Source organism: Lathyrus oleraceus, chromosome 1 (genome assembly GCF_024323335.1).
Source record: "Lathyrus oleraceus cultivar Zhongwan6 chromosome 1, CAAS_Psat_ZW6_1.0, whole genome shotgun sequence".
In the NCBI taxonomy this organism is placed as follows: domain Eukaryota; kingdom Viridiplantae; phylum Streptophyta; class Magnoliopsida; order Fabales; family Fabaceae; genus Lathyrus; species Lathyrus oleraceus.
In genome coordinates, this window is record NC_066579.1 from 443361769 (window position 1) to 443373058 (window position 11290).

Consider the following 11290-nt stretch of genomic DNA (forward strand, 5'->3'; position numbering starts at 1 on the left):
TCTTGTACAGGTTTTACGCAGTTCTTCATCACTGACGCGGTATGTTTTCTATGTAACAAGTTTAATTTAAATATTTTATCATCTATATATGATATTGATAATATACTTTTTATATGTTGTAAATGACAGATATTTGAGTCTCGGTCTGAAGTATTAGCATGGGCACAGACTATTAGTAAATAGCATGGTACTATTATTGTGATTGTTCATTCTGATACTGCAAATGGGAAGCGAGGTAGGAAAGATAAATTTTTTATGGGTTGTGAGACAGAGGAGGAAACTACAAAAGGAATAATGCATTTGAAAGCAATAATTCATCATAAGGTATTTATAATATGAAAGTTAAATGTCTTTTTAGACTGAGATATGTGCCAAGTGATAGCGGTTGGAATGTGATAGTTATGTGTGGGTTGCACAATCATAAACTACCTAAGGACTTAGAAGGCCATGACATATTGGGTCGTATAAAAGATCATGAAAGATGGTTTGTGAATGACATGACCAAGTACAACATGGCTCCAAGTTACATAGTTACTGCTTTAAAAGACAAAGATCCAGAAAAACCTCACCGGTGTTACCCAAGTATATAAAGCTAGAGCTACATACAATGCGAGCAAGAGATGTCTAATGACGGAAATGAAAATGTTGTTGAGTCTTATTCATAGATAAAAATACATGTGTTGGACTAGAAATAGAGAAGACTCAAATGTTATTGATGATATCTTTTGGATGCATCCTGATTCAATGAAGTTGGTGAATATGTTTCATTTGGTGTTGATTTTTGATTGTACATACAAGACAAATAGGTAATGTCCCTATGTTGATTTTTGATATCTTTTAGACATGTTTTGATTTATCATATTTTTTACTATGTGCATCGTGATCATACAGGTATCAGATACCACTGCTTGAGATTGTTGGTGTTATGTTAACAAAGTTAACGTTTTTTATAGGCTTTGTCTATTTGAAACATGAAAGGGATGAGAACTTCAAATGGGCACTAAAGAAGCTCAAAGGTTTGTTCTCTTTCCATAATTTTCTATCAAAGGTTGTGGTGATGGACCGGGAACTTGCATTGATGAATGTCATAGAAGTCGTGTTTCCAAATTCAACTCATTTGTTTTGTTTGTTCCATATTTCATAAAATGTTAGTATGAAATGTAAAGAATATGTTAAATCAGAAAGACAAGAACATATCATGGATATATGGAACAACATCATGTATGCTAATAGAGAAACTGAGTTTATCGAACACTTGAAGCACTTTGAGACTATTTGTGAAAATATTCATTTATTTGTTAAGTGTGAGTGAAACAAGATTGACATCTTATAAAGAAAGGTTTGTTAATGCTTGGACCAACATAGTCACTCATTTAGGGAACACAATAATGAACAGGTACACGTACGTCATTTTGATGTTATTACATTACTAAACATAATTTAACATATACTTTCATTTATGGTTTTTAGGATAAAGTCTGCTCATTGGAGACTAAAAAACATGTTAACTACAAGTTGGGGAGATTTATGCCAAAGTTGGGATGTTGTGAACACCATGTTGAAGTTGCAGTTCATTTTAAAAAAGTTTTGTTAACATTGAGTATTGGCATAACACTCCATTTTATACCAACTTGCACGGTATTGTTTCAAGACAATTTATACAACACATTATAAAGGAACTAAAAAGGGTAAAATTTGTTGGTGCAATCCAAGATGCATGTGGCTACTTAATTAGAACAACACATGGGTTATCGTGTGCATGTCAACTTATTGGTTTCCAAATACAAGGCAATACTGCTCCTTTAGAACCAATTCATGTTTTTTAAAAGAAATTACACATTGAAGAGCATGATGACAATCATAAAGAAAGTGGTACACAATTGCATTTAGAAGAAGAGTGTGAAGAATTGAAGACATATTTTAGTACTTTGGATATTGTAGGTCAGAGGGTGTTGAAGAAAAAGGTTCGGGAACTAACACATCCATCCAGAACTTCTATGTGTCCACGGTCGGTGAAGTACAAGCCAGAGAGAGGAGTTAAGAAGAGTAGAAAGGGTCAAGAGAGTGATGTGCATCCTAATCCTTCACAATAGGAGTATGGTGAGGGCTCGTAGGGGAGTCAGACTACAAAGAGATCATGCACAAAACTAACTAGAAGTCAACTGTCGAGTATGTTGTCTAGAAGTCAATCATCCACTACATCTTCGAGAGATGTTTACTTGTCTCAGTTTCTTGATTTCTTATATTCATACATTGATGACATTGTTGATGTGGGTGACAATGAAAATTGTGCTTTTCTGACTGTTGTAGATTTACTTGGATGGGGCGAATAGTCATGGCTTTTGATTCGGACGCAGTTAGATACTCAAGTTCATCAACGCCCTCAATTATTTTTCAATTTATTTTATGACATGGTCTCTACAGTTAGGAATGTGTTACGAGTAGAACACTTTGGTGTGCAGGATATTGATAAATGGATGACGATTCCTGATATAGGTTACCTTATTTCTTGTAGATACAATATTGTATTTGTCTCCTTGTCAAAGAGATTTAACATTACATTTTTCCCTCTTACCTTAGCTCCACCTATGTATACGAGCAAGCATAAAATCATTGATATTGGTTTTGTCAACAACAATCATTGGGTTCAGGTAAAGCTGAAACCTGATTGTTCATTGTCGTCCGTCATTGACCGTTGGAAATAGTATTGTACTGAAGATGCAAAAGCATGAGAATCAACATATGCAGAACGCATTAGGCACTAGGAAGATGAAGTTAGGAAGTCATCCTAATTTGTTTTATACATATAGCACAGTTTTTATTATATGTATATATTTTATTGGGTATTTTTTATCGAATCAGTTATTCTAAAAAAATTAATGCAGGAAAAAATGAACAAGTTTCACTCAGTGTATACGGAATTTTTCTCAATTTCCAGAATTTTGTGGCAAATATCGAAAATTTCACAATTTTCAAAATTTTGTTGTAATTTCCGGTAAATTTAGCTGTAAGTCCCAAAATTTTCAAAAAAATTGGTATGAATATACCTGGAATCCCAAATTGACGGTACTTTTGACTTTGTTGCGGTAAAAAAATATAAATTTAAAAAACTTCCGATAAAATCAAGTATATTTCTAAAATTATGATATTTGATGAAGGATATAACGGTAAAATTGCTCTAAATGTGGGATGCCCTATACAGTGGGCCAAAATTGAAGCCCAAAATGAGTAAAAGAGAAATCAAAAAGTCCAGTAGACTTAATAGCTTTTATTAATTTTAAGGAGGTGTCGTTAGTATTTGATTCTAGTATTGTACTGTTTAAACTTCATATTAGTTCAAATTCCTATAAAAAGGCATGGTCCATAGTAGTATAACCCTAACTATTTAGGGATAATGTGTTGTTGAAGAACATTTTCAATGAAATTTTTGAACTATGTTTTATGTTATTTCTCCCTTTTGCAACCTAAATCTATTCTGTATTTAGTATAATTTATGGTACTTTTATTCAGATTCAATGCCACCTAAATTTATGGATCCCATCTCTTGAGGACTTGGATGAAGCCATCTAAGTTGCTCATGTGCATATTGATGGTACCATCAGCAAAATACATCATCACATGGATGAAAGATTTCATAAAACAAATCAAAAATGGTAACTAGCGTGTAACTTTGGGCAGTACACTTTCAGTCTAAAAAAGAGGATCCCATGAATCAGTTTTTCTTATATCACTTTCCACCGTAAGCATTTGGATTCATATATGTTATTTATGTTTTTAAAGCAAATAAGTAAAACAAAAAACACCTCATACAACCTTATTCAAAGTAACTTAAGGAATATATTGAAAGCTGTTCTATCAAGTTTTAAGTGTGTCTTTCTTGCAAGCAATGTCAACATTCCTTTCCCTTCACTCAAAACTATGCTGAACTATATAGATATACCTTATCAACAAACAAATCTATGCTGCATATACAATACAAAGGTGATCAAAACAAAACACAATATCAAAGGAAGGTGAAACGAGGTTGTATACGCAATGGACATCAATTTAGAAATCAACGATGCTTCTGCAAATAATGATGAACAAAAGCAACCCCTTCTGCGAAACGCGGAGGTTCCAGAAGCGGAGAGGAACCTGATACAGAAAGCTATAAGTTCAACATTTCAAAGTACCGCGCACTTGGCAAACCTTCTACCTACCGGCACTGTTCTAGCTTTCCAACTTCTGTCACCAATTTTTACAAATATTGGCAACTGTGACTCTGTCAGCAAGTCCATGACTTCTGTACTTGTGACTCTCTGTGGTGCTTCATGCTTCCTGCTAAACTTTACTGATAGCTTTAGAGACAGCAAGGGGAATATATGTTATGGTTTTGCCACTTTTAAAGGCTTGTGGATCATTGATGGATCAACCAAACTTCCACCACAAGTTTCTGAAAAGTATCGCATACGGTTTATAGACTTCATGCATGCAATGATGTCGATTTTGGTATTTGCAGCAATTGCATTATTTGATCAGAATGTGGTGAATTGCTTTTTTCCAGAACCATCAAATGAGATACAGGAAATCTTAACGGCATTGCCTGTGGCAATTGGCGTTTTCTGCAGCATGCTTTTTGTTGCATTTCCTACTGAAAGACATGGAATTGGCTTCCCCCTTTCAACAAGTTAATAATTGTGATATTATTTATGTTCATGGTTGTATCCGATTTCAATGACTTGTTTGATTATGGGAAAAAAAACTATATATATTCAACCTAAGTGCATTATTTTATAAAATCAACTTGTAAATACTTTGCAAATACAAGGCAAGACACCTTACAATAGACCCATAATGAGTCTGACCTAAGTGCATTATTTTATTTGAACTTCTCGATTTTTGTTGTAACAGATAAAACAGAACATCAGAATCCTGTTAAAGCATAGTGCGAATTCATCATTACACAAAACAATAATAGACAAAATATCCGAGCCCGGACATATAAATAGAAATCAGAAAATTAAGAATCCCAACTAAAATGTTAGTTTTGCACTATGAAAAGAATGTGGTACAATTGAAATTTGGCCAAATTACTGGAACTGACTGAGCACCATGGTTTCTAGAAAATGAAAAATAAAAGTAGCCATCATATGTAATGGGTTTGATCAAAACAAAGGATTTATAATTACCTGTGTTTACCTTACCCATCAGGCCAGAACCACGGAAAATCTTTCCCCAACAGGTATTTGCATCATTGAAGTTTCAAACAGGTCGAGCAAGAACCAACAAGTGCCCCCATAAAGAGAAGGTGAGGTGTGAAGTTAGCCTCCAATTGCGTACAGCAAATTACTGTCACAGTTTGAACCTTAATCCTTGGTCATGAAAGCAATGATCATCGGAGAAAGTCCATGCATTCATACATTCCATATTCCCTCATCTGGGTTCACAAACTTCAACTCTCAGCTTCAATAACTTTTTGCTTCAACTCAGCTAACAATAGCTCGGTGGCTTCTCTCACTTTTTTCCGATCCCAAAGTCCACACATTAATACATTCCATATTTCCTCATCTGGAATGCAGCCATCTAATATCATCTCGTCCAGAATCCGAGCAGCTTTATGCTGGTCTCCTCTCTTGCAAAAGCATTTGACTAAACAGTCAAAAGTGGCAATCTCAACAGAGATACCCCTAGTACGCATACTAAGATATAACTGGAATGCGCGAGGTGGATCAATATTATTACAAAGACCTTGAACCACCATGTTATGCATTCTGACATGAAAGCTCCAACTTGCTCGATTTGGTGAGATACCGCCAAGAACCATCTCATCAATGAAGTTTGCAGCTTCTTGATAGCTGCTTGTAGCACAGAGGCCACTTATTACTCTCCCATACATCCCTGCATTTGGTTTCAATCCTTGAAGCCTCATCCTGTCAAGAATCTCCACAGCTTCTCTAAACTTTCCTTCTTTACAAAGTCCATAGATTAACGTACTATAAGTGACCATGTTAGGCGAATGACGTCTTCTAACCATCACTTCTAACAACTCCATTGCTTGTGATGAATGGCCACATTTACACAAACCATCCATTAAAGAACTATAAGTAAAAACATTTGGCTCAATGCCATTTCTTATCATCTCTTCGAGCAATTCAACAGCTTCATCCAAATTATTAGATTGACACATGCCATGTATCAAACTAGTATAGCTAACAACTGAAGGCGACAAACCTTTCTCTTCCATCTCATCCAACAATTCCTTTGCCTGATTGATTTTTCCAAGCTTGCACAGCCCATTAATTAATGTACCATACGTATACGAATCAGGCTGGCATCCACGATTAGGCATTTCACGAAATATCTGGAAAGCGGACTCAACAGTTTCCTCATTTTTGCAGAGGGCCTTAATCAAAATATTGAGGGAAACAACACTAGGCGGAATGCCCTTTTCTCTCATCTCCTTGTAAAAACCAATCGCCCTTTTCACATGATTTTCCTCCACAAGAATATCAAATATTGTAAGGTAAGACTTCTGAGTTGGCCTAAGCTGAAAATTTTCCATCTTATGAAAAACCCTAATGGCATCAAGTGGCCTGTGCACACGTCCATAACCTCGACATATGGTTAAAAAGACGTCCTCATCAACCTTGCAATCTTCTTGCTTCATTCTCTCCAGCATTCCTTCAGCTGGCCTAAACTGATTCACAGAAACTAGCCTATAGATCATTGCACCAAAAGTTTTATGATCATGACGAAATCCATTGCTATACTCATCTGTTGCAGAATCAAACATAAGGACAGCTTTGTTTATGTCCCTTTCTGCCTTTATTAGCTGCTCAACTAGTGAATTTGTAACTTGCTTTGGCCACTTAAACAAAGTTTTACTGGCCATAATAATAACCTCAATTGAAAATACTTAAAAATGAAAGATTTTGACAACTTGTAACAATTCTAGTTCCTCAAAACAAGCATTTCCATGCAATAACAAGCACAAAATTACACAGAATCTGGTGTAACAACCAATGTTAAAGAATTAATCAGTGTCTGTACAATGTTTAGAGTTAGTTTTAGTTTGAAACACGGGTGAAGCATTTCATCAAATAGGTATCGGACAAAATGAAGCCTTGAACTTGGAGAGATGTGTTAATTGAGATTGAACAGAAACCGCTCACAGACATGTATGTTTGGAGAGTTTGATGTAAACAAAGCAAGAACTTCGAAAAATCAATTGAGGAAACTATGTTACCTCGTTTTACGGGATAGGGATATCATCGTCATGTTCCAGATTTTTTTCCGTCGTTTTGGTTCGTTTTGTTTTTAATCGTTGCTTGAAAATAAAATAAAAGTCTGTCTCTATAAACCGTTTTTGAATGGACCACCACCATGTATGGGCTTAGTTCCTTTTAACGTGGGCTTTAAGCAATGACCTTGTATATGGGAATTACTTTAGGGAATTGCTTGAGGCATATTGCTACCACACTCTTGTGAAAAATTAAAAATATTTTTAAAATTTGAAGATGTATTTTTGAATACATCTCAAAATCATTCAACTCACGTCAAAGTTTTTTCCATCAACATCAAATCCATGAAAGAGTTGCCTCAACATTAAACTAAACTCATATTTGTTAAGTTTTTTATTTTTTTAAACTTTTTTTATTTCTAGATACATTTGTAGAAATTGAGAATTAACTTATTTAATAGATAGTTTAGATGTGTTATTTAAACGAGCAATGTGTTTTATTAAAAGATCAATGCATTATTTTAGATGTTGGCATGGACTGCATTTCCGTCATTAACGTTCTTCTGAGTTGTAGAACCTTACGGAGATGCATCTGGAATTTTTCAATATTTTGATTTCCAGAATCCGGAGATGCATCTCTAGAGTTTATCAATCTGCATTTTTTAGCTTGACCTCATTGTGATTCATATGTATAATGATTGTGTGGTTTACTTATATGCGTTATGGATGATAACCAATATATTGTGAGGCATGATAGAGTTATGCAACATGCATCGATTCGGAGGAGAAAAGCTCGATCATCGTAGGCATTTGTCGTTTCTAGCTCGGTTGATGGGGAGGCGTCAATTTCTAGAGATCATGCATCTCCACCTTCGTTTTCCCGTAGGAGACAGGTGTCACATACTCATGCACCTGAGGCACAACAGGCACCGTGAGCACCCGAGGCACCCAGCGATTTGGAGGAGGCCCATTCGAATTATCATTGTTGCCTCTATACCCAGACCATGTTGTCAGACATGTCTAAGAAGGAGAGGTGAAATTCAATTATATACATTTTTTAAAAAACATGTCTGATATAATATTTGAAGTTTCTAATGATGGTTTATTTTCTATAGGACTATGATGCATTAAAATGCATCAACCATGGCCGGAAAATTATTGGTCTTCCTTAGCTTGATGAGTAGTGATTTCAGGATGTGATGCATCTATCTAGGCTGAGAGACTTGTGTAGGATTGATTATGTTACGGTTAACCATGGTATGATGTCCGCGTTTGTATAGAGATGGCACTCGGATACCTCATTATTCCATCTTCCATGTGGTGAGATATCTATCACACTGGACAATATCTCGTGCCTATTGCATCTTCCGATTAGGAAGAGACTCTTAGACCACGACAAGATTAACAGATATGGCGCACTAGAGATGATGGTAGACTACTTAGGAGCTGACCCAAAGGATTCCATAAAGGAGTTAGAAGCCACCTAAGGGTTTCGTGTCGGGTTTCATGTCAGGTTTCAATTCTTGGAGAGGTTGTATACACAGCGAGTGCATACAGCAGAGTAGGTCGTTAGTGATGACGAGCGGGTTATGCAACATAGAGCATACACTCTAAGAGCATACCTGTTGTATTTGGTTGACACGTCCATTTTTATGGACAAGAGTGCCACTTATGTAGATGTGATCTACCTATGATACTTCGATAACTTTGAGCAGATCCATGAGTCCAATTGGGGGACGCTTGTTTGGTCTACATGTACTCCTAGTTAGTTTAGGGTTGTATGGGAAAGACTAAATAGATGGCATGCATCATCATACTGTTGACGATAATATTTATGCATCTTTTTGTAATTGTGTGTCATTTTCATAACATGTTTGATATGCCATTACCAATGATTCTTATGTATCCTTTTTCAGACTTGGATTATCTAGCACTTCCCACGTATTTTTTGTTGGCCATGTGCTTCGACCTATACTGAGGAGATGCCATATGCTTCAACGTTCATCTCGCTTAAAGGGAATCAGGCAACTGAGTTACACTGAATGTATCTTGATTGCCTGGTAGCAGAGGATATTCACTTCCATATGTACATCAATCACTATGAGACGCGTTTGTTTGACGATATAGCCTTCTATTCATGATGGTTGTTTGCGGTTCACGTCTAGTGTTTCCACACCTGCCTAAGCACATCATATGGAAGTTTGGCTACATGGAGTTTATTCCCATATACCCTTATGAGCCAACTCCTTCCACTATGACACATAGAGATATGGGTGTCATGTATGATGATTACCTTAATCATTTGATATCAGATGAGGCACAAAGTACCATAGTTCCTACTGACTAGAGTGTTGCACACGACTAAATCCAGTGGTATTTCAGAGTGTCACATTATTATATTAAATTGGATGCTCAGTGAGATCCACATAGGCCAACTCACCACGAGATACTATAGGAAGAGCATATTATGACATATCATGTTGTTGATGTGTTGCCTAAATATCAATGTATCATGAAGATTGGGCAGATGGGTATAGACATTAGACTCTTTATGGGTGGCTCTAAGGTGAGGGACGTTCTATATGCTATTATGGGGGAAGCACAAGAGGCACTACAGTAGATTAGGCAGTGTATAAGCAGGGGGCATGAGTCCTTCATATGTAGTAGTATATAATACTCTTATTATGAGCACTATTTCCGGTTCTATTTTATTGACTTTATTGTGTACTCTGAATTTATTAATGTATATATGTTATTTTCATATTTTTTTTGAAATTGTGTGGTTTTAATTGAAAATGATATTATAACTATGGTATATCGTCAAATTCATTAGAGCATCTCTAAACCAAAGTAAAAAATATACTATTTGGTGTGGTTTCGGGGATGCATCTCTGGATTTTGTCTGGTGTTAATACGGAGATGCATCTCCGAAGCAATTTATGTCAAAAAAGGACGTCTCGCTGAGGAGTGCATGGGGTCTGCATGGAGTTATTTCGAAGATGCATATCTAGAATAAATTTTGAAAAAATATGGGGTGAGACTCAGTTGGGACGAATTTCAATGAGACTCAGGGAGCATCTTGAGACATATTTCTAGAATTAGATGGGCATTTTTAGATTTTTATAGGGTATTTTTCCACCATTTAGGGTGGGATTAGAAATTCTCTTACTTTATCTACCTTATGGAGCGCTATGAGATGAGGGTGAACACACTGAAAACCCGAATTTGTCTTTTCATATTCTGGAGATGAATATCCTTACACACCTTAAATGCACATAACACTTTGTAAATGAGTCATTCACCTCATATTTATAAAAATTTGGTCGGGAGATACGTCTAGTAAATCACCCTAGAAAAATTACGGAGATGCAATCTCCGTAATTTTTCCAGGGTGATTTTGTAGATGCATCTCCACAATAACCCTTGAAAGCATTTAGGAGTTTATGCATTCGCAACAAGTGTCCCAAATTGATATTTTTTTAGGCCAAATCATATTGTTAGGCCATTTATACTAAGAATACCATAAAACCATAATCATTAATATAATTCAATAATGTCACATATAAATTCAAATATTAATACACATTTTAATTATAAATGTTATCAATATATAAATCCAAACAATAATACAAAATACAAACTATATGGTATATATAATTGAATTCCCCCCCCCCCCCCCTCAGCTCTTTCTTTGTCTTCTGTACTACAAGGAATTTCATGCCTTGCCCATCATGGCATATACGATGGTCATTGTAGGATTGTCTTCCTGAACCTGTTTGGACTTTTAGCTCACTCTTCCAATGTCACCGAGACCGACAACACATCATGGACGTGGTCATCCCTAGCATGTTCCTCTTCTAATATCTCTTAATGATTTCGTCTAAGTGATGCTCAGTGGAATCTGGTATCATGTAAGGATGTGACACATGATAGAACCATTGGATGTAATCGTGTGCAATAACCCATGGTTTAAGAGCAAGCATCCTTCGTGCATTATATAGTATCATATGACTTTATAAATCATCAAGTATGGCATCAAGTTGTTTGTCTTTGACCGTTGGAGAAGCTGAC

General features: G+C 35.9%; 3 protein-coding genes across 3 annotated transcripts; 2 read left to right on the forward strand and 1 right to left on the reverse strand.

Moving 5' to 3' along the window:
* Positions 1-335: 335 nt before the first annotated feature.
* On the forward strand, positions 336-3570 carry LOC127115212 (uncharacterized). The gene is made up of 6 exons (XM_051046808.1): positions 336-571; positions 690-806; positions 892-1016; positions 1167-1304; positions 2425-2651; positions 3511-3570. The coding sequence occupies exons 1-6, from the start codon at positions 336-338 to the stop codon at positions 3568-3570; spliced, it is 903 nt and encodes a 300-aa protein (XP_050902765.1).
* Positions 3571-3836: 266 nt separating this feature from the next.
* On the forward strand, positions 3837-4825 carry LOC127081725 (protein DMP6). The gene has a single exon (XM_051021952.1). The coding sequence runs from the start codon at positions 4036-4038 to the stop codon at positions 4669-4671; it is 636 nt and encodes a 211-aa protein (XP_050877909.1). The 5' UTR covers positions 3837-4035; the 3' UTR covers positions 4672-4825.
* A 174-nt stretch (positions 4826-4999) lies between these two features.
* Positions 5000-7317, reverse strand: LOC127081717 (pentatricopeptide repeat-containing protein At5g46100). The gene has a single exon (XM_051021944.1). It carries the CDS (start codon positions 6869-6871, stop codon positions 5432-5434), a length of 1440 nt encoding a protein of 479 aa, XP_050877901.1. The 5' UTR covers positions 6872-7317; the 3' UTR covers positions 5000-5431.
* Positions 7318-11290: the final 3973 nt, after the last annotated feature.